We start from the raw sequence: 23,558 nt of genomic DNA, 5'->3' as shown, positions 1-23,558 counted from the left end.
AAAGACAGCTGCTGTATTTAAAATACAACAAATGTTTTAAAAATAAAATTAGCAATTTCTGGTTTATTCAAATATTGCCATACTTTACAGAAGTTACTGTCAGCCAGGCTCTCTGATCTGTATCCATGATGTTTGTTTCCTCCTCCAAACCGTGATGGAGTGGGATGAATGGGGTCTCCCCTTGCTGTGGGGTGTCTGGCAGGGTGGTGCTGTCCCTGATCCTCCCTGCCTGCCTCACCTTACAGATCCTGACAGAGGACAGGTGACCAGGCTGGAAGCCGAAGCCACCATCCCTCCAGTAGCTTCTCCCTCCCAGCCCATCCTCGTGGTGTCCTTGCAGGAAGAGCAGGACAAGTGCAAAGGTAGGTTGGGGGTGTCAGCTGCAGAGGCAGGCGGGTGAGGAATGTTCAGTGACAGAACAAAACTCCACTCATCCCTTCACCAGTCTGATCTCAGTGCACAGCTTTAATTTGTGACTACTGGCACAAGGCTGAGCAATTGTCAGGGGAAACCCGAGGGAGAAACTTGAGGCTGCTCTCTGCTTTCAGGGTCATTCCCCTCCTGCTCCTCCGTGTGGGGTGGGCAGTGCAGGGTGATGTGAGCAGTGCAGGCAGGAGCAGCCAGGTGTGTCTGTGTGCAGCAGGAGGGCTGGAAGCAGTGCTGAGGGCTGCCTGGACAGCTTGGTTACAGACTGATTGGTTACTCCCCATTGCCTGAGCTGGCATCGTGCCCAGCTGACCTGGCAGTGTCTGACTGTGGCTGATCTGTGCTGGGGTCCTGATGCATTCTGCAATTTTGTGTTGTGCAGATAACGGCCCCTGCAAGCACCTCTGCAACATCGTGGCAGGAGATGCTGTGTGCTCCTGCATGGCCGGGTACACGCTCATGGCTGATGGGGTTTCCTGTGAAGGTGAGTGCTTTGGGCTCCCCACAGGGACGTGGGTAAGTGTTCGTGTACCTCACACCCCTGGGTGTTCCTCATCTGCAGAACTGTGGATTGCAGGGTCAGCAGAGACCGTTTGGCAGAAGGAGTCCCAGTTCTGCCTCGCAGATGCCTCCTGAAGCACAGCATGGCTGTTACCTGGCCAGGTGGAGGCAAGTCTGGACTGGTGCTCTTTTCCTCTGACATTGCAGGCTTTTTTTCAGCCCTTCTGGTTCCTACTCAGGTTCCTCCCAGGGTGCACAGCTCTGGACATGCAGCATTCTTGCTGGGAACAGCATCAGCGAGCAGGACTTGGGCACCTTTGCTGTCCTGGGGCACGCTCAGAGCACAGCTCTGCTCTGGCATCTGCTCTGTTTGATTTTAGTTCCTCTTGCCTTGGAAACCTGAACTCAGGGAAGCTTCACAGCTGAGGAAGGATGTGCCATGGGAGCTGGGCCATCTCCAGGTGTTCCACGTGCTGCTGGAGCTCTGGCCTGCCGTGATGAGCAGTGAATTCCAAAGCTGCACCATGACCATTCACATGATGTAAATTTTAAATGGACGTTCTTGAGTAGTGACAAAGGATATGTTTGCCCAGGGAGGCTTTGGGGGTCAGAAGCAATGCCCTGTGATATACCTTGATTATAAATCTCTAAGTATGGGAGCAGTAGCAGTGAAATGCAAGCAGGAGCTCCCAATGCTCAGAATTGCTCACAAATGATCCACATCGCTCTTAATCTTAGATCTTATTGAATAACAAATCATTTTCATGAAATTCCAGACAGTCTGCGAAGAAAATGGGATTTTAATATTACCAAATGAAATATTCACAGTGCACTGCTTACTCAAGTGTGGTGGAAGCTAATTTGATTAATTAATGTCAGAATCAAAAGGGACATTTCAAGGCAATAGTTTTCCTTCAGGAAATGAAAAAATTTGTATTTGTCAATGGAAGCAGTAAGTTTAAACATTAGCAAGGGACATTTATAATCTCTGTTGAAGTCAGGATCTGATGGTGAGGGTGGTGGTGCACTGGAACAGGTTTCCTTCAAGTCAAGGAGTGTGCACTGTCTCTGTGTGCCTGCCTGCCTGTTCTTAAGGACATTTCTTTCTGGAATGGCAAAAGCACAGGAGTGTGAGCAAGGACTAGCTGATCTCCGAGGGTTTATTCCAGCCCTATTTTCAGTGTAACACTGCATGTATTACAGCCTGCTGCTGATGTGGAAGCTCCAGCACACTTCATCTCAGCATCTCCGGCGTGAAAGAAATGTTGTTTCATTTCAGGAGCTGTTCTAATGGAGTTCTGTTTTTCCCTTTTGGCTGCCACGTGCTGCTGTAGATTTGGATGAGTGCCTCGCAGGTGCTCAGGCTTGTTCCAGCGGAAAATTATGTGTGAACACTCTGGGATCATTCTCCTGTGTCAGCCACAGTGGGATGTGTGCAGAGGGCTTTATTCTCAACAGGCATAGGAAATGTGTTGGTAAGACGAGAGGCACACGCCGTTCACCACAGCATCATAACCCTCCATGCTCTGCAACGCCCCCACACCATTTGTGCTCCAGGCTCTCTGGCCATCTCTGCATACAACATTTCAGAGGCAGGCAGTACAAACACATGTGCACCATTTGCTCAGCCCCTTCACCTCATGAGTTGTGTGCTGTTTGGCTTTTTCCCCAGCAATGCATTGTCAGGATGCAAATCACTTTGTGCAAAGGCCCCGAGCCCGTAGGTGTGATCACCACAGCAGCAGTGGTGGCTGCAGACTGAGCGCAGGGAACAGAGCAGCTCATCTCTCTGGACAGTTCAGTACTGCCGAGTTCCAGACACCACCAAACAACAAAACTTCAGAAATATAGCTCAAAAATCCTCTTGAGTCCAGGCTCTGGAAAAGATCCAATCCAAAGGGAGGGCATTTTAAAATTCACATGAGTCCTTTGTTGATTCTGGCACAAATTTCTTTGTGTAAAAGTCAAGGATGCATCATAATTCTGCTGGATCATCCCTGCTGCTTGAGTTCATGTAAGAAACCAATCAATTTTTACAGTGTATTTTTAAAGTGTATTTATGAGGATTTAATTTGCTTCCAGCAGCCAGGGCCTCAGCTTATGGAACAGTTTCCTTTTTTGGGGACTTTTCTGGATGCTGGGTTAGGAGGCAGCAGCAGTGTTGCCTGGAAAAATGGAGCACCTGGAGACCTCCAGTCATCCATGGAAGCATCAGTGCCTGTGGCTGTAATGTCCTGTGTGAATGCAGTGCCTTCTCCACCCCTGTCCCCCTCCCTACATTTATAACACTGTTTTTGTGACCACCACAGCTTTGGTTTTGTCCCTGTCTTTAAAGTTCTGTGATCTCATCTGATTAATGAGCACCACGTGGCGTTTGGGCCTGAGCAGGAAAACTTCTGCAGTGTCAGAATCCTGAGAAGAACTGATTTGCCATCTTTTGGGCGTTCCTTAAATTGTCAACATTGGATTTTGATTTTTTAAATTATTATTATTAATATTTATTTTGAAATCAGAGGTACTGGTAAGAATGGAAAACTAATGAAATGATTTGGTTTAAATGAAATGGCTGAGAGAACAGTACTGGAAGGAAGGAGGCCTTTATGAGGCGATTCAGCCTGAGCTGAGGCTGGTGCTGGAGCTGCCCGGGTGCTGCCCAGGGTGTGCCCAGAGCCTGCTGCAGGCACCACACTCCTGCATGGGAGCCTGGCAGCTCCAGGAACTGCCCCTCCTCGAGCTGTGCTCCAGGCTCTCACCTCTGAGTCCTCTGATGTTTCCCCTGCACTGTGCAGGAAGGATGGAGCTGTCCTCTTTCACCTCTCCCAGGAGTGCTGTGAAACTGAGCCAATGCCTGCAGCTTTGGCAGGAGCTGCTGTGCCAGGAGCCAGGAGCTTCCTTTGATTCACGTTCTGCCTCTGCCCCATGACATTAGAACAGCTTTATTATGACTGATACAAGAAAAACCTCAGGCACAGCTCATGAAGGCAAAGACACAACTCTCATTGGTGAAGCTGGAAAACCCTTCTCCCTCACTAAATACCAAACCTCTGTGTTCCTCCAGTGCAGGGCAGTTTTTACAGGAACCCTTTTAAATAATCTAAGAAACTTTGAAAATTCTCTTCCTTTTTTTTTGTGTGCTCCCTCCTCCCATCCAGCTCTGCTCCGTGTGTGGTGCCAGGAGAACATTTGCCGTGTTTAACATTTTTTCCTACTTTTGTAGTCCAAGGGGAAAGCCACAGGCATACTGTGGTTTGTGTTTTGCTCACTGCCTCCTTCTCCTGAGGTATCCTTTTGCAGCCTGACTGCTTTTGTGCTCCACCTTGAGCTGTCTCGAACACCAGAAGAAAACCTTTGGTGATTTGTTTGCGAATTCTTGTGGGTTCGATGATGTTACTCTTTGCATATTTTAGGGACAGGAGGAACAATCTTTGCACAGCAGCAAAGCAGCTGATAATCTTTGATCTGCAGGATTTCCTTCAGTCAAACGTGGAGGATCATAATTCCAGGTGCATTCAGGAGCAGATGCCCAGCATTCCCAAAAGCCAGCCATGCAGAGAGAGGAGTCAGCAGCTGTTCAAACAGCTCTCCCACAGCCCCCTTGTGTCACTTTGAGCAGATCCCGAAATGGCTTTGGCCTGAAAGCTCCGTGTTCTCCCGAGATAAGAGCCAGGCCGGGTGTTGTTAATGGGGTTTGCTTTTCCCTTGACTTTCAGGCAAAGTCATTCCCACCAGCCACGTGTCACTGACTGCTCTGCTCCTGTCTTTGCTACTCCCACCTCAGTTTCCCTCCTGACAGGGAGCAGTAGGTGGTCACTTTATTCCTGAACCTGGGTGTGAGCGCAGGGTGGGTGGTTCCAAACTGAGTGCCTCCTCTGCACAGATGTGTCCCATAAAACAAACAGAGCTGAGGCGATTTGAAGAGAAAAAAATAATGAGAAACTGCAGAGGCAGGACAAGAAAAGTCTACATTTGACTTTTTTTGTAGAAGGTGCATCAAAATTAGTTTTTGATGTCAAAGTGCATATTGAAATAAATAGCACTAGGTAAATGCTGATATTCCTCTGCAAAAATGCCAGCTCTTGGATGCAGCAGATGTGCTCAGGATTGTGTGTGTGTTGCTGTTTGCAGCAACGGTTCTGGGGAGAAAAAGAGCTGTTAAGTGATTACATTTCATTCTGGGCTTTGCTGACGTTGAGTGAGGAATGTTGCTGCCACACACATAGACTGAGCAGATCCCTCAGAAATTAACTGTGTGACTTGTTTGCAGTGTAGGACCAAATTATTTTTCCTCTTTTTCCTGTTGTTTAAAGTAAATACCATCTAACCCTACCTCAGAGTCGTAATTGGGTTGGATGAATGCTACAGCTGGTCCAGTGTTGGGATGGTCTGTGTTTCAGACTGAAAGCATAACTCCTGTTACTCCTAGTGCTCTGCCAAGCATCTTCCTGCCTTGTACAGTTGGCTCCCAGGACTGAAGGGAGACAGGTCGTGGGCACTCTGGATTTTACAGTGCATTTAGGAGTTAGTTTAGAAAAGTGAACAGAAAAGGGCATGTTTGCATCATGAACTGAACAGGGGACTCTGCTGGGCTGGCAGCTGGCCTAATGGCACAGACAGAGGCTCATGCCCTGACACTGGACAGGCAGAGCAGGGCTTTGCATGGCCATGGCTCAGGGTTCCAGCCCTGCAGCTCAGCCCAGCTCACAGTCAGGCTTTAGAGCTTGTCGGTGTCTCACGTGCCACGTGCACAAAACTTCCATAGAAAAGCAAGACTTCTGCATTGTAATTTGCCAGTTTCCATCATTTTAATTGCCTCAAATGTGTTCCAGCCAGTTCTGCATATTTTTTCAAGTACTCAGAGTTTTGAAAATTGAATCAAAAATATAGACAAAACATGAAATTATATTAGATTTTTTTTTCTCCATGAAATCACAACCTTTTTTTTGCCTGTTACTTAATATTCCACCTTCTAATCATGTGGAATGCCTCCTACCCTCTTCAGTTCGTATTTCAGACAAACACTTTCTCTTTGGACGTGGTGCTGGGCTGACTCAAGCTCATGAGCTGCAGTGTGATGCAGTTTGTTTATATGGGAGGCCTTTTCGTGGTTTGCAAGAACAGATAATCTCAGATCCGTGGTACAGCCAGCAGAAAGTCTTGCCCTGGTTTGGCACTGTTAAGTGGCCATCCGTAGCTGGTTTTCTCTAAAATAGAATTTAAAACCCCCAGAATTCTTAAAGAACAAAGTCAAAGTAGGTGAGAGGGATCTACCACAGCACCTTGTATTCATCTCCCAGCACGTGAGGGGGTTTTGCCACCCCCATAGGACCACCTGTGAAAATACTCCTCATTGTAATGAACAGAAACTGGGAAACTGCACAAGCATTAGGGGACATAACCCTGTAGGAACTTTGGGGCAGGCAAGGACCTGCCCCTCAGAGGAGGAGCTCAAACTTCGTGTGGGACTGGTAGAAAGAGGTTGGGATGATGGCCAGGACCTTGCTGTGGGTTAACCAGCTGCTTTGGAAAGCAAGGCCACAGTATGTGAGGAGTAGCAATGGCAAACAGAAGGAAAACAAAAGGAATAATATAATACAATATTATAAAATAACTGAGAAGTGAAATGGAATGAAGCTCATACAGATCTTGCAAAACTCAGTGCACATCACCAGTTATCTGAGCCCACCAGGAACTGAAATTTGTTGGTGCTCCTCTTCACTTTCTTTGCTAGAAAACAAGCTGACACATTTTTTAAGAAAAAAATCTTTTCAAATAGCTTTTCCTGTTTTCGTGCTCCACAGGGGAAGTCATATATCTGATGTACTTATCTGAGAATGAGGTTCTACAGCCAAAATGAAAATGTGATTTAAACAATGCTTGCTTTATTGTGCAGTATGGAAACAGCTTCATGCACAGAGCAGCCAGAGGACTGGTAATGGTTCTGGTCACATTTGGCTTTTGTTAGCTCTAGCAATTCTTAGCTTTATATAGAACCGTGAATGTGTGAGGCGTTGTGGAGATTGGCAAGAAAGTTTATCTGCCCCTTTTTGTTGCTTTTAAGTATTTGTTCATCATGCTGTTCTAGCTTTCATTATTAACATAAGCAAAACCTGCATTTGAGATGATTTCATCCAATCCTATCAAAACGTATCATTTTAAAGGTGTTTCATATTCCTTCCCTAATTGTCCCACACTCTGCAATCTTGTGTTCAAGTGGTTTTTTTAAAAAAACTTTTCCACTACTCCACCTGCTGAAATCAAATCTCTTTAAAGCTCTAAATACAAACTTACAAACTTGATTGAGCCATCAGGGTTCCTCTCTCCATGAGCTCCTGCATATCCGGTCCCAGCGATGCATTCCTTAGGGAATCAGCACGAGCATGCTCCAGCCCAGCGGGGCAGCCTCAGCTCCCATCCTGGAGCAGGGCCACCCCAGCAGCCCCTGTCTGCCTGGCCTGAGGCAGCAGGACTGGTCAGTGGCCTGGGCTGTGGAAATCTGGGGAGGAGCCATGAGCATTCCTCACTTTCTCGTTCACTTGTCCAGGAGTTCCCATCCCTTCCCCTCAGCTGGTCATCAATCCTCTGCCCACCCTGCCTGTACTCAGTTCTGTCCATCCCTGTGCCCAGTGCCTGCACCATCCCCGTGGTTTGGCAAGAGGGGAGGAGAAGGAAATCTCCCTGTGGTTTGTGTCTCTTCAGTCACTGTGTGCTAACTAAAGACCCTGGGATAAAACCATCTTCCATCAGAGCACTGTAACAAAGCCTTTCATTTGAGCTTTCCACTCCTTCCAAAAGGGCAGGAAGAGGGAGATGCCTTGGCACTGATTTGTTCCCTCTCTCTCACAGACATCAACGAGTGTGTGACAGAGAGGCACACCTGCCAGAGGAGAGAGCACTGTGTCAACACCATGGGGTCGTTCCGCTGCGTGCAGGAGCTGAGCTGCCAGCCCGGCCACGAGCTGAAGGATGGCGAGTGTGTGGGTAAGAACTGTGTCCCTCAGCTCTGACACAAAGGGAAGGGAAGGGATTGCAGAGCATTTTGGTGCTGCTGCTCTGTGCTATCAGCGCTGTAGCTAAAATAGGCTGCTCATCATGGAAGTGTTTGGCTTTGCAGGCTCCTTCTGCACGTTCACTTATTTGAAGTGGTTTCCAGTGATAACTATGAATTACTAGAAAATGGATGAAACCGTCTGAATTAGGGTTTGCCCTGTTTTTAAGGCATTAGAGAGAGATCCCCCTGATGGAGGAATTCCCCTTAGCTCCCCTGCCTGGCTCAGCTGATGCTGTTTGCTGGTGATTCCAGCAAAAATTCCTGGCCTGAATGGATCACAGGGCTGCCAGTGTCATCCTTCCTGTATTCAGGATCTCTGTCTGCATTTATTTGCATTTTACATTTACATTTAACCATTTGGAATGGTCGTGGGGTTAAGAAGGTATTCTTCATGCCCCCTCTCCTGGTCTCTGTGGGTGTTAGACAGAGAAGGGAACATCAGCACGGCAGTGTGCAAGGGACACACGTGTCCTGCCTTCAGGACAGAACTCACTGTTACTTGCACCTGCACTTTTTACAGTTTCCTGACAGCTGGAGTAAGAGATGCTTAAGGAAAGATCTTAGCTTTTGGCATAGAACATAAGGTTATAAAATAGAAATTATCAGAAATCTCCCTTTATAAACAGCTGTCATAAGTAAAGCTTGGTTTACTTGAAGAGGCTGTTTTGTGAATGTCTTGTTCTGCTGTCTGATTCTAGAGCATTTCTAACATTTATTACTAATCTAATTTACTTTATAGTCCTAAAGTTAGATTATAGAGGATTATAAAATTTACAAATCGTTTTAAAGTAGCCTGTAAGTGAGTGACCTATAAGAAATTTCAGAGCTGCTCTATGTAAAATTGCCTGCAGATAGCTACTGAATTTGCAGAGGTTTATGAAATACTCGATCCCACGTTTTTATTTGCCTCAGTCTCTAACTATGGTAGGCAGACTTATTAATAGAGTAGCTTGTGGGAGACTGGTAATGTTCCCTCGTGACCTGAACATTTAAGGGGTTGGAGTAGGAAGAGAAATCCAGCAGTTCCTCCCTTGGCTGCCTGGGGACTCCTCCATCCTGGACTTCCCTCTGTCTGTCTTTATCTTCTACTAAAGATATTTCTGGGGAACCAGTACATGTTAAAGCAGCATTTGAAAATATTCCCATGATCTGAATTTCAAGTGCATTTATAGCTGAGACTGCTCCAAGGTGGGGTTACTTCAGCTGGAAAACAGCAGCAATGCCATTACACCACAGTTACTACAGAGCAGTTGGCTGGAAATTTATAAGTTTGAAACTTGCAGGAAGTGTTTTTAATGTCTCTAGAAAGCAAGCACTGAGTTGGTGAGCAGAGTTTGAGAAATAATTTCATGTATGCAGTAAAAAATGAGAAGGCTGTGTTGGGCTCTGGCTGCAGAGTAAGAAATAAAAAGCAAGATTTGTTACTAATATTATTGCCTCATTCAGAATTTCTCAGCATAGTTTTCAGAGTTGTGTAAGTGGGTTTTGTGTGTACATAAGTGTAAATATGTATTTTTATATATATATATATATATACACACACACAGAGGCCTGCATGTCTGTGTGCACACAGTGAAATCCCAGCCCTGTTCAAGTGAGGTGCCCTATCAGTATCAAGTTCAGAGGAGGGAGGTTTTTACAGACCTGAATTCCTGAGGTATATGCGGAATAAGAGACTATCTTGCTTGTGAAAGTCTGTGGTACATATTTTATTATGAGCATCTTATTCCTAGTTGTAATGTGGATCTTCAGGATTTTAAAATTGCAGATATTTTGATATTTGTGGGTTGCAAGAGATGCTGTGAACGAGGCAGCAGGGACCTGAATCAAATTTGCCACAGGACCTGACAAGTCCTGAAGTGAATTTTCAAGAGCAAACACACTTAACCCTCAGATTTCCCACTGGTAACGTGTGTCTGTTTAAATAATGCCTCCTAATTTCCTTCCTGGAAGTTAGCTGGCCATGAGGGCTGCTGTAGTTTAGAGCTGAGCTCATGCCAGTTTGGTGTTTTGATGTGATTCACAGATATCGACGAATGCGAGAGAGGAACTCACAGCTGCAAAGTGAACTTTGTGTGTCAGAACACAGAGGGGTCCTTCTACTGCGAGTCAAAGCAGCGCTGCATGGATGGGTTCCTGCAAGACCCTGAGGGAAACTGCGTTGGTAAGTGTGGGCAGCACGTGTCTGTGCCCTGTGCTGCAGCACTGCCAGCTCCTGGGCCCTTCAGGAGCTGTGGATTGACCACCTTGGATGTGGAGTGTTCCTCAAACCCTGCTGTGAATTTAATGTCAGCACTGCTCCCCATTTAAAGGGGTGAATACTTGTATGTTGAATTTCAAGGTATTCCCACAGCAGACCTTCACCAGCCTTCTCTTGGTCGCACAAGAAATTGAAATGAAGAACAAGAAGTGACAGGTGGAAGAAAACAGACCAGAAGGGTTAAACAGCATCTCTCACTGCTCTGTTCATTTTCACCACCAGATATCAATGAATGCACATCTCTCCCTGAGCCCTGTAAGCCAGGATTCAACTGCATCAACACCGTGGGGTCCTACACGTGCCAGAGGAACATGCTGAGCTGCAGCAGAGGGTACCACTCCAACGAGGAGGGCACGCGCTGCGTCGGTGAGGGCAGGCTCGGGGCTGGGCAGGGGGTCTCTCAGGGAAAAAGTGTGTTTCACTTCTAAAGAGATGTTTGGAGTTACCTCCAGATTCCCACATGTGTTTGAGGAACAGGAATTTGCTGTCCCTGCAGCTCTGGGATTTGTTTGTGCTGCAGGATCCTGCACTGATGCCCGATCAGTCCATGGAGTTCCTCTTGGTACGCTCAGCACATGGCATCCACTGGCTTCCACTCTGGAGAGAACGTGTTTTAGTTTCCTTTTAAACTCTTGCTGTCAGTCAAGACCACGATCCCTTGGTCGTTTTTGTAGCACCTCCCTGGAAGTGAAGTGACCTGCAGCAAACGAGGAATGCTGGGTTTGTGGGCTCACAGGAGTAGCACCAAGAGGATGTTCTTTGTAGGGATGTTCTGTACATGGTGTTCCCCATTACATCCACTTGTGAGGGTGTTTAGGATAAATTCACACTTTGTGAAAAGAATTCTGAGGAGAATGAGTATATGAAATATTCATATAGGCTGGCATGCAGCTTGATCCTGATTTGTATTTGTTCCAGCGTATTTAGGGAGTTACTGACTCAGAATAGCAGATTTCAGTGCTTGTTAGCATTTGTTTGTAAATGAGCACACGAGGCACCGAGGACTGGGAAGCTTGGTCCTTGGTGCCCAAGGCAAGGCTGGCTGTGTGTTCTCCAATTCCCCATGTTCTGAGTTACACGAGGTAGGAAATCCTAAAATGACAGCGGGGGAAAAAAGAAAAGAAATGACAAAGCAGTGGTTTGACAAAGCAGTGGTTTGCTTAGTGGTGATACCCCAGTGATTCTCCCTTACCTTCCCTTGGAATAAAGGAAGGATGACAGAGGAACAAAATGTGCTTTGTGGTGCTCTCAACCATGTTGAGAGCCATTAATTTGGTCATGGTTAGCAACTTGCAGTGCAGCCCAGTGGTACAGCTGGACCCCATTTCCACAGATATTTCTGCATTCACCTTTTTGCTGTTCATTATCCTCCACCTCCCCTCATGGTTTTACCCCCAGGACTGTCCAGACCATGCATGGCCAGTGGAAAGGTGGAGAAGATTTGGAAGTAGCAGATTTGGAAGGAACAGTTCATGTGTGCAACTGAGGAAATTGAGAAAGCTTCCAAATACTGTGTTTTGTAAGTTCAGGCCATAGCAGTGCAGTGTTCTTTGCTGTCCTGTTACAGCCCAAGATATTTCAGTTGTTACAAAGGGAAGCTCCAAAAGTCCTGTCTGTCTCAGTTGCTGTGCAGACGCAGTTCTTCAGCTGCTTTCCATCAGTCCTTCCTCAGCCAAGTCAACAGGGCTGTGTATGCTTGCACCACCTGAAGTGTGGTGACCCCGAGATTTTTAGGGTGACCACCATGCCGAGGTCTCCCTGAATGCCATTCTTCCCACAGGGCAGCAGCCCACCCTGGGCAGCACAGACATCCAGGCTGCAGTGCCAGCAGCCTTTGCTCTGCATGCCCTGCTGACGAGGGCAGGCTGCCCAGGGCAGCGCTGCCGTCCCCATCCCTGCACGTGTGGCACTTGGGGACATGGCTTAGTGCTGAGCCTGGTGGTGCTGGATCAACAGCTGGACTGGGTGATCTTGGAGGCCTTTTCCAGCCATAATGATCCTGTGATTCTGTAATGGCTGGGGCAGATTACGTTCCTAAATCCCAAACTGATGGTACAAAAAGAATCCAGTTTTTCCCCACAGTTGTTCCTAAAAAGGAGTGACTGTGTGTAAATCCATGGCAGAGGAGGAAATTGCCATTAATCCTCCAGCATCTCTGCCTCTAAAGCACAGTGAGATAGCACAATGCAGTGTGCTTCCAGATGGCCCTCTGCCTCTGCTTTACACACCTGACAAGGCTGTTCAGGAGCAGGCTTAAGGAGGCTTCTCTAGCTCGATTTTGGGAAAGCATAATCGATGTTAATTGGTGATTTGTCTGTCTTTGCTGTGTGCACTCTGTTCCTGTTGCTGGTCTGTATTGTTTGGTATTTTTTTGAATGGCTTTTTTAAAGCAGGCAGAGAGCACAGAAAAGAAAGAAGAAAAGCATATGGTCCTAATTTCCTCTCTCTGTGATAAAGACTGGTTTCTTTGAGGCATTACAATGGCTAATTAGATTCCTGAATCAGATTTATTCACAGTAGTAAAAACATCATCTGCACGTGTTTCTTCTGCAGAATGACACTTGTAGGGTCATCTCCTCTGTTTAGACGATTCATCTGTCTTTAAAATGTTCAGATTTTCTGATTTAGCAAATGAGTTACTGAAAAATACCTCTTCTATTTAGCTGAAAACTGCTGTAAGTGTGAAATACAGCACACTTCTGATGGTGTAATGCCCTAGAACTAATTAAAGTCTGAGTGCAATGGAATATGAAACTTTGGACAACCTAATAAAATGGTTGCACACATGGATTCATAACAAATAAAGCTGCTGCTTTACAAATTGTTGCCTGCATTAGAGACTTCCTTGTTTTGGTGCTAGCTCTGATTCAAAGAAAACAAGGACTCAGTGTTCCAGCAGAAATCTCAGCTCCTGTCAGAAATTCCCTGCGTGGTGAGGAGCATTCCCTGCCATCCCTGACCCCAGTGCCAGCAGGGTCTGTCTAGGTGCAGCCTCTCCAGGGCTGCTGTTTGATGGAGAACTGCCCAGCAACCCTTGAAATGATTTAGTGCTCAAATTTATGATTTCAAATAGGGCAGCATGGAGAACTTCCAGCCTTAGAGATCCATCCCAATGATTATTACATGAACAGGGATTTGGGTTGTAAAAGTAGTTGAAGATGTCACCAATAGGAAAAAAGGAGGATCTGTTGGCTTAGGAAGTGGCAGAGCTGGGAATACTTGAAGAAGTACGCAATTGTGAGGGTTAATCAGACTTTTTGATGCTTCTTGTCACAGATGGTAAGAAGGATTTGTTAGATACTGATGAGCTATTTAGTCATGTTGCAAGTCTTGTAAATCAGCCTGTATTGAAAACTCTCATCGTCCTCTGAGGATGTTTAAATGAGGTTGGAAATGTTGTGTGTGAGTGGAGAAGCAACTAATTTGTTGGTATTGAATTTTGGTTGAGAGGCCATGGGGAATATCAAAATGGGAGCTGATTGAGAAAAGAAAAAAGATCAACACTGGGAAAGAGCTAAAGGTAGACAGCAGGAGCAAGACTGAGAGGGCAAGTGGAGATGGAAATAGCAGTTGCTTTAATTGAAGGGTTCTGGCTGGTTCTTGTTGTGCTTTAAATGGCTTGGTGTGACTCATGGAATGGCAGAACATCAGAAGGGGGGGTTTGACTGTCATGGTTTGTTCAGAATCAGTGTGTTTACACTGAAATGCAGAATATACTGGGAGAGCCCATTGCAGGTCCAGTTACCATTTTCCCTTTGAAGGTAATGCTCTGCTTTTCCCAAGTTTGACTTAGAGAACCAGACAGCTGCCTCTGAGAAGAGCACGGTGGGAGAAGCTGGTGATAGTTCTTCTGTCCAGTTTCCAATCCTGCTATTCAATGGACTTTTTTGTTTCTCTTTATGAACATTGGTTTTAAGCAAACTGTAGTTAATCAGCTTGCCCTGTCTGGCCCTACAGATGTGGATGAGTGTCAGACGGGGGTGCACCGGTGTGGAGAGGGGCAGCTGTGCCACAACCTGCCCGGGGGCTATCGCTGTGACTGCAAGATGGGCTATCAGTACGACGCCTTCAGCCGCAGCTGCATTGGTATGTGGGGCACGGGAGGAGCTGAGAGCTGGCACTGCTTGAGCCTTGGGCCCCAGGCAGCGTTCAGCACCATTGCAGTCCTGAGCTCTGCAGTGCAGTGCCTCAGAAGAGGATGGCATCACCTCCAGAGCTGGCGCTGCGCAGCGCATTCAGAGCCCTGTCACTCCCAGCTGGGATTTCGTACAAGGTGCCCTTGGCTTCGTTTAACTGCAGGTTATCCCTTAAAGCCATCTGCAAAGTACTTCCCTGTGGGTGATGCTTCTGCTGCTGTGGGAATTGGTGTGTCTGAAGGTTTCACCACTTTCCCCCAAGAGCCATGATGCAGCACTTTGTCTTTTGTCCCTCCCGTGCACCAATTAGAGCACAGAGTCAGACCGCATCAAGCCTGAGGTTGCAGCATTTCACTCTCTGCAGATCAATCTCTGACACTTTAAAAAATATCCTCCTGCACCTCATTTGCTCGTGTCCCTCAGCTGATTGTGTCTTTGCTTGTTGTGCTGGCAGACATAAACGAGTGCTGGAATTACCCGGGGCGCCTGTGCCAGCACACGTGTGAGAACACCCCTGGCTCCTACCACTGCACCTGCTCCGCCGGCTTCCGCCTCTCCTACGATGGCAAGCACTGCGAAGGTACCAGGCTGCTTTTCCATGAAGGGGAAATTGCAGTGGGAATTAAGGGCCTCTAGAGAAGGAGTTGAGGTGAAACACAAATACAGTAAACTTTGTGTGCTCAAATTTGCAGACAGTCAAACACTGGAGTTGTCAGATGAGTGTCAACAAGTTTCTTCTCTTTCTTCCTGTCCCCACGTACTTTTCACTTCCTGTTCAGATGACAGAAAAGGAGAACAGAACAAAGTTAGAACAGGAAACCCTTCATTCCAATTTTGATAAAGATGAAACTTGGTAGTGACAAAACTTATAAAAAATTATTTTGAATCGAATGGAAAATTTTTTAGTTCTCCATGGTTTTTGTAAGGCAACAATTACATATTTTAGTGAACTGAAACCTATAAAGCCTGAAGCGAATGTCTGCATGTGTGTGTGTTTCCATTGGCATATGGATAAATGAAGTTCATGTGCAACAGACGTTCTCAGGCTTGCTGGCATTCTGCCTAGGGAGCAGAAAAAATAGGGACAAGTTAGTCCTTCCTTAGTCACTCTGACTGGAAGGTAAAGGTTTCCAGGAGCAGGAAAAGGTGGAAAGCACAGTTCTGAAGCACTGTGGCCATAGCTGTGGGTTTGTTTTTGGATGCAGATGTGAATGAATGTGACAACAGTCCCTGCAGCCAGGAGTGTGCCAATGTTTATGGTTCCTACCAGTGTTACTGCAGGCAAGGCTTCCAGCTGGGAGAAGATGGGCATTCCTGTAAAGGTAAGGTGCTGCCCCACCAGGTTAGGGTGGGTGTGTTTATTCTCTGTAGCAGGAAGAGATCTCTGACCCTCAGCAGCACCTGGTGCTGCTGCAGGATGGTTTTGAGTTCCAGCTGCCGCAGAGGCTGCAAAAGATAACTCCAGCTGCTGGACAGTGCAGTTCAGTGGATGGAGTACACCTGTGTGACTGCACAGCCAGGGAGGTGGTTGTAATGGTTTCATGGGGCCAGAGCTTATGATTGAAAAAATCAGGTGGGAAGATATCCCTGTATTGCATCAGTGAACGGCTGCACTGCTGAGTGAAGGTTTGCCCTGACTGCTGTTCATGGTGAATGAGGAGCAGAGTGATCAGAATGGAGAAAGGAGGGGTTTTACCCCATTACCTGAAGTTACCAGCACTGACACATTGGAGAGTCTCTGTTTAAGGAATGGTGAGGAAGCCAACACCCGTCCTAGCACAGGGAAGCCCAGCAAGAAATCCTAGAAAAATTCTTTGCTAAAAGGGTGGTGAGGCCCTGGCACAGGTTGCCCAGAGAGATTCCACATCCCTGGAGTGTTCAAGGCCAGGTTCAGCCTGGTCTTATGGAAGGTGTCCCTGCCCATGGCAGGGGCTGGAATGAGCTTTAAGCTCCCTTCCAACCTAAACCAGTCTGTGATTCTATGATTCTCTCAATTCCAGAGGCACCAGAGAGAGTGTTTAAAAACTCAGACGTGCCCTACTCTCATTATTCCTTTCCACGAGTCTGTACTACTTGCAGCCAGTATTTCTGGCAGCAGTCTTGGGCTCAGCATTTCAGACAGCACCATCAGCAGTGCTACATCAATGCCAAACCTCCATGGTTGCATTCACGTTTAGCAATACGTTATGAATGTGTCAGGTGAGAAGAATTTCCTGGTGTCCTGCAGCCTCCCTGTGCAGAGCTGTGCTGTGTTTGTTTGCTGGGGTGTGCCTGTGTTCTCTCCGCAGACATCGACGAGTGCGCGCAGAGCGCCGGAATCCTCTGCACCTTCCGCTGCATCAACGTCCCCGGCAGCTACCAGTGTGCCTGTCCTGAGCAGGGCTACACCATGGCAGCCAATGGCAGGACCTGCAGAGGTAACAGCAGCTCAGGGACTGCAGGGCTTGTATCCCTGATACCTTTGGAATGAGCTCAGCCATTGCAGTTGTTCAGTCAAGTCTCCGTGTTTTATATTAGCCCCGTTCCAGTCAGTCTTTGACAAAGTTGCCAAATATTGGAATCTGCAAAGTCGGTTTTCTCCTGTGCTAGAAGGAAGTGCTGTGGCAACTCAGCTGTCAACGTGAGCTAATTGCTTAAATGAATTCCCAAGGAGCCCACTTCATCCTTCAGACTGAGGCACTTGATTACTCACATGAGCTGTGTGTGCACCTTGGCACAGCACTAAATGATCGCGGGTTTTAGAGGCGCCAGATGTAGAAATCTGTGGCTTCTTTATGAGTTACAGTTTTCTGCCCCAGAAAACTGGGAGATTAAATGCTGGAGCTGTAATTGGAATTGGCCATCCAGCAATGTCACCTAAGCTTAATCCTGCTGGCATTAATAAATGTTAGTGAAATGACAAGTACCCTCCCCTCACACACCCCTTTTCTTCAGAATCATGGAGGTGTCTTCTGGGAGTCTGGTGGTTTTCATCTGGTGTGCAGCTGTGTGGTTCTGAGCTGAACTCCCCATTTCCAAAGGATGCACTGCCTGTGTAACCATGGAGGATCTGATTACCTTTAGTCCTCTGCACATTCCCGCAGTCCTTACACCAACTGCCAGGCATTTCCTGCGCTTGCTCTTTCAGGAACCCTTCATGTAACTTCGGTTTTGTATCTCCTGTGCTTGAATTCTGAGTGGTAATGGCAGTGAATTTGCACTGTGTAAATCATGAGCAGCATGAGGATACTTAATCCTGACTGTAGAGCAGTGAAGCAGATTACATGACAATTAAAATCCTTTTAAAACATTTAGAAGTATTTTAAAATGTGTTTTTAAGTATGATTGCAGTAATGTCCACATGCACTTAAATTCTTACGTAAAATTCACCTTTAGAAAACTGCAGCTGTAACTCCTCTGACTTTGTTTGGTTTTTTTTCCTGCTAACTTTGAGCTCGGGCATGTTAGTTGCCACCTCTGCCAGCAGTGAGATTTGGGCTGAGAATGTATTCCAGGGTTAAGAGAGTGAGTCACAGTGTCAGTCAGCCAGCACAGCTCTCCCAGGCTGAGCTGGAGGCACCCAGTGCTGCTGGAGGAGGGGGACACAGACACCCAGCCAGAGCAGTGGGTTGCACTGGTGGTGTTTGTGCGGTGTGGAGCTCCCCTGCATGACCCTCCTGTGTGTAGGGGGTTCCCAGTGCACAGAGTAGCCCAGTCTTTGGGCTACTCTACCTTTGGAAAAGCTTCTCCAGGTGCCTCTACCGCCTGGCACCAGCACACGGAGGGTGAGGTGCGAAACTGAGCACGTGTGTGGCAGCTCCTGAGCTGGAGTTTAGTCAGGCACTGGAGCCCCCTGGATACATCCCCTTGTGTGGAGCTCTGCAGGTCTGTAGTTACAAGTTTGGGCAGATAGTGAGGTGTGTCTGAAAACATGGTCAGAGGAAGGCTGGGTTGGTGTTGGCTGTCGAGCGCAGGAAGACAATCACAGTGTCCCCCAGCTAAAGATCTGGCTCCAGTTGCTCATCATCTGACCAGTTCTGTAGAGTCACTGGTGAAATGTTCCTTGTACCCTTTTTTCAAAAGATGAGTTGTATCTCATGGAGCAGTGTCTCAACATATGGATCTTTTTTTGCAGAAACTGCCTGTGGTGTTTTGCAGCGCAGCCAAGGCGGTGCAGGGAGTGCTTTCATGACAATGATTGCAATATGGAAGAAATTTGCTTTTCACCTACGGGCACTGCTGAGAACCAGCAAGGGATTTACTTGTCTTTGATTCTCTCCTACTTCCTATTGTATACTTTTCTTTGCAAGACTTTTAAACCAGCCAGTTCAGTGTTTGAGATCAGTTCTCATCCCAGGGGAAGGGAGGGAGTGGAAGGTTATAGTTTCCCTCTAAGAGTCTCTCTGCTCTGTGACAATTGGCAGAGCTTCAGGGCCCTACACAGTCTACATGCCTTGTCTGTTAGAATTTATTTCATTTTAAAGCCTCCGTGCATTGTCTAACGTTTGGGAGTACACAGTGTGATTGTGAGGGCCCTGCCAGTGCTTTCTGCTCAGGCTGGATCCTTGTCACTGCATCTGGTTTTCAGCATTGTAGGGCCCATGGCTTGGGCTTGTGGATATGTGTTATTTAGGTAACCACGCTCATGCTCTGGGCCATAAAGTGTCTTTGAGCTTTAAATGCTCTTTATTATGTCTTCTGTAATTACATCTCATTATGGGGAGATATTTGTATTTACGTTTTCGAAACTGTGTGCCTTGTTCTGAGGGGTTGTTCTAAGTTCCCATGTTTCACATCTCCTGGATCCTGCGGGACAGCAGTGACCACTTTGTATTTGCTTGCTTTAAATCCAGATTTGATTTGGTTGCTCTGCTTTAATCCAGAGCTACCTTCACGCACAGATACATTCTTCTGGCACAGCCCAGCTTGCTCCAGGCTCAAAAAGTCAGTGAGCATGGGTTAATTATGTCCTGGTGGGGTTTGTTTATTCCTGAAAACTATTAGGAATTAATTCTTACTTTTGAACTTAGAACATCTTTTTCTTGTGTTTCTTCTTAGATATTGATGAGTGTGCAATAGGAACCCACAACTGTTCAGCTGCAGAGACTTGCTACAACATCCAGGGCAGTTTCCGCTGCCTCTCCTTCGAGTGCCCTTCCAACTACAGGAAGGTGTCTGACATGTGAGTATGGCCTTGGAGAGCAACAGAGCCAGGCCAGTGGCCATGGTGTTATGGAGGGCTTAGTTTGTGGGTGGGTGTGGGTGCTCAGAGCTCTGAGAAGCTGCTTTGGCACCTGGAGCTCCTAGACCTTCCCCATGCAGAGTTCGTGTCTGGTTATCTTTCCTTCTTCCAAGCCCTGGAGCCTCTGTTTTCCCTCCAGCTGCTGCTGGAACAGCAGAGATCAGAGCCTGCAGCTCTCTTTGCAGCTCCAAAATGGCTCTGTTTATAATTAAGTTTTAAAGTAAGATCCTCTCTGCTGTGTGTCAGAGCAGGAGCAGCCAGGCTGCTCAGTGCTCCACTTTTACTGCAGGTTTGGGTCTCCCTGTTTAATATTCAGATTGCAGTTCCTCAGGGAGTGTTGAAGGGGAGCAGGATACTGATCTTGCCAGGCCACAGGGTTCTGGGAATGGCACATCCCCAGCTCCTCAGCAGCTGGGGCTTGGGAGCCCCAAAATCTCCCTACCCGTTTCCTGCCTCGGTGGCTGCCAGTGCTTTGGGAACCCATATTTAGTTGCTTATGGCTTAAAACATACTTTTCCTGCCTTACAGACCAGAGCAGCTTTGCCAGGTGAGGAGTTTATTTCCCATTCCTGTGTTTGAGCTACCTTTTCAAAGGGTCTCATTCTTACTTTCTTGGAGCACTGCCCCAGCCCCGTCGGAGATGAACCACTGGCTCCGCTGCCCGGCTCGGTGCCGTTCGCAGCGCGACTCTGGCTCGCTGGTCCTTGTGGAGCTTCCCCACACAGCTGCCCACGTCCCTGATCTCTGCCTTACTCTGCAGTTCTCTGGCAGTTACACACTCACAAATGTTCCTGGGCACTGGGAGAGCAGAGCAGGCAGCTGCTGGTCACACTCCGGGCTTTGGGACTGCGGTTTGTCCGATCCTTTGCAGTGCTCCGAGGTTTGTGTTCTTCCCTGCTGTTCCCTGGCCACTGAGGGTGCCTCCCTTCTCCTTCCCCAGGAGGTGTGAACGCATCAACTGCTTCAACTACCTGGAGTGCCAGAACACCCCTGTACGCATCACCTACTACCAGCTCAACTTCCAGACCAACATCGTGGTCCCAGCCCACATCTTCCGGATTGGGCCCTCCCCCGCCTACGCCGGGGACAACATCGTCCTCACCATCACCAAGGGCAACGAGGAGGGCTACTTCAGCACCCGCAGGCTCAACTCCTACACGGGCATCGTGTACCTGCAGCGGCAGGTCAAGGAGCCCAAAGACTTCCTGTTGGATGTGGAAATGAAACTGTGGCGGCAGGGAACCTACACTACTTTTCTTGCCAAAATTTACATTTTCATCACAGCTCATGCCTACTGAAGCCTGTGCTGACGCTGGATTTTATTGGTGCTATGCTCTTTAACTGTTCTACCAAAGCTTAATACTGTTGAACTGGCATTTCATGTATCTAGCCTTTATATTATTTTTCTATCATTGCTTTAAACTTTTTTATTGGTTGTGTAAATTAAGTTAATTTTTATCTTTTTATGTTTTGTTTCCTTATGCAATTCTGTACATCATCACCTGCCAACGAACGAAGGAAGGGTTAGAAAGGCCTTGTGATAAATGCTGGAACCTTTTCTTAGCAGTTATTTTTAGGTGTAGTCACTTCTGCAGGGTATTGCACTAGAGAGGGAAGGTGTTCCCATGGGAGTACTGGGAAAAAACATTGGGTGATTCCTCTTTCTGACACCAAGTTTGGGTTTGGCCGGGCCAGTGGCCTCACTGGGGTGTCTCTGCTGAGGGGCTGAGTCCGAGGCCATCCGTGGACACTGAGGGTGGACCCACCTCCTGCTCCCGGGTTATTTTCCTCCTTCCAACTTTCATAATGTGTTGCCTTAAAATATATATAAATAAAAGGAAACTCCACCAGTGAAAAAGCCTATGGATGAGTCTTGCTTTAGTAGGATTGCTCATGTGCAAAGTATTTGCAAGACCAAGGCCTTTCCAGAATATTATACTTCAAGGTAAAAGCTCACATTGCCATTTTTAGTAGTTGTCTTTAAAGGTGTTGGTGTTCCTCTGTTCCTCACTCTGTTATATGTAAGTGCAGATTTGATGCTTTATAATTCTTAAAGGAGTGTCCAAATGGAAACAATGAAATAATCATTACTGCTCTGTATTTTAAAGCTTGGGCATGTCCCTGAGCAATCCCTTTCAATTTTAAATAGACAAAAAGGGGTATTGCTTCTCTGCTTCAGGGAAATTCCTCCAGTTGTGTTGCCAAATGATGCAGAGAAAAATGCCAGTGAAACTGGTGGGTTGCATTTTGCCATTTAGAAAAGAGCACAACCAAAGTTTTGAGCTCAGTTTCTTCTGGTTCTTCAGGGAACTGGGTGAAGTCCAAAGCTGGAGGCCAGATCTGGCACAGCATAATATAATCAAAGTGTTTATTAGAATTTAGAAATGAAGATCAGAACTTCTTTGTGGCTGTTTTCTTTTTTTCCCCATTCCCCAAAAAGCTCCAGTGTTGCAATTTCCTGAGCTTCCTTTGTTCCAGCTGTAATTATTCCGCAAAATGTTTTGAAGCAAAAGCATAGCTACAGAATATGGATTGTTTATTGCTCTGCAGTTTAATAATCCTGGAATCCCAGGTTGGATGGGACCTCCAGGATCATCTGATCCAACCTCTCTTGGGAAAACAATAACCTGTTCTTTTTTACAGTCAATCTTACTTCGATCGATGTGTACACAGGAGGAAATGGGGGAGTTAAATCTTATGAGGTTTTATGCCATATTCAGCAATTTTATTACACTGTAAAAGACTGCATCTAAAGATCTTGTAAACATCACCTATATGGTGAGAGTTAATGTTCTGTATTCACTATGTCCCCAGGCCAGTCTCTACCACTTCAAGTCACTCCTTTAATTTGGACGTTCTTAAAATAAAGGGCAAATCTTTCTGTATCTGGGATCATAAAATCACGTTAGCAGGGAAAAATTATTTATGTTCCCCAGCTGTAAAACAAGGACTGTCTGTGAGCTTGCAGACATCAAACTTCTGGGTTTTTTCTATAAAAATCATTTAGTAAAAGATCTTCTTCCATCCATCTTTTGTTTTCCACAGTTAACAGTTTTATAAGCATGTCGCAGGGAAGTGGCAACTGAGAAACACGTTTGTGCAATTTGTCATTCCAGTTAATTCCTATCTTACAGCTCCAGGCCTTCCAGATCCATCCTGTACACGTTCAGTGGTGACACATCTCTCCAAGCCCCACTGGGCCACGTCAGGAGCCACCAAAACCCGGAGTTTTCCATCAGCATTAGGACTTGATTGAGCGTAAATGATAGCCGGGCCTCGACAGTCCTTGTCAGAGAATGAATGGACAGGTCATTTGTTACTGGGAGACCTTTTGCTGACTAAAACCAGCCATAGTCAATCATATTAAGGATCTGGCAGTTTTTAGCACCAACTCTTCATTTTCTAGACAGGTAATTGATGAAGAAAGTTTTAGGAAAGGCTTTGCATACTATTATAGGGAAAATGCTCAGTTAGGAAAAAAGGTGTCTTCATCAGTGTACTGTAGTTGGGAAAGGTTGGAAAGGGCTGCTGGGTGCAACTGGTCAGAGCAAGGGGAGGGATTACAGGAGGTAATTTCACATTCTTCTGCTTCCAGATTAACCAGAGGAGGGTTTTGCCTTTCTCCAACCCAAAGAGTTCTCCCTGTCAGTTCAAGGGGAGCAGGAGCAGCCAGCACTGCACCCTTTGCTCTGTCTTGGGGCAGTGCCCGTGGCTGAGCTTGAGCAGCCTCACCCCCCCAGCCCCACCCACAGGGGGGACGTGCTTCTATATGGTGTCAGTGGCCTTGAACTGGAATTTTGGTCTCCTTCAACCGGTCCAGCTCCCAAAGGCTCAGTCCCCATCTCCAGGAATGCTCCTTCCCCTTTATTTGGCTGGGTAGCCTGGACAGAGAATGGGTGTGTGTCCATGTGCACAGGAGGTCTCAGGGCAGAGTTCAGGCCTGGGCTGTACCTTCATGGCCCCTTA

At 46.9% G+C, this 23,558-nt stretch overlaps 1 protein-coding gene across 1 annotated transcript in view; it reads left to right on the top strand.

Moving 5' to 3' along the window:
• FBLN2 (fibulin 2) overlaps nucleotides 1-21,417 on the top strand; it is a 94,129-nt gene extending 72,712 nt beyond the window's left edge. Inside the window, exons 7-18 of the mRNA XM_082288623.1 lie at nucleotides 246-362; nucleotides 809-910; nucleotides 2,262-2,402; nucleotides 7,771-7,905; nucleotides 10,002-10,139; nucleotides 10,458-10,601; nucleotides 14,193-14,321; nucleotides 14,826-14,951; nucleotides 15,577-15,693; nucleotides 16,660-16,788; nucleotides 19,409-19,532; nucleotides 20,533-21,417. Of these exons, the coding sequence (XP_082144749.1) occupies nucleotides 246-362; nucleotides 809-910; nucleotides 2,262-2,402; nucleotides 7,771-7,905; nucleotides 10,002-10,139; nucleotides 10,458-10,601; nucleotides 14,193-14,321; nucleotides 14,826-14,951; nucleotides 15,577-15,693; nucleotides 16,660-16,788; nucleotides 19,409-19,532; nucleotides 20,533-20,890 (1,760 nt within the window). The 3' untranslated portion in view covers nucleotides 20,891-21,417. The remainder of the gene's footprint in view (nucleotides 1-245; nucleotides 363-808; nucleotides 911-2,261; nucleotides 2,403-7,770; nucleotides 7,906-10,001; nucleotides 10,140-10,457; nucleotides 10,602-14,192; nucleotides 14,322-14,825; nucleotides 14,952-15,576; nucleotides 15,694-16,659; nucleotides 16,789-19,408; nucleotides 19,533-20,532) is intronic.
• The last annotated feature ends 2,141 nt before the right edge of the window (nucleotides 21,418-23,558 follow it).

The sequence above is a fragment of the Coloeus monedula genome, assembly GCF_965178545.1.
Source record: "Coloeus monedula genome assembly, chromosome: 11".
In the NCBI taxonomy this organism is placed as follows: domain Eukaryota; kingdom Metazoa; phylum Chordata; class Aves; order Passeriformes; family Corvidae; genus Coloeus; species Coloeus monedula.
This window is presented reverse-complemented; position numbering and strand designations above follow the sequence as displayed.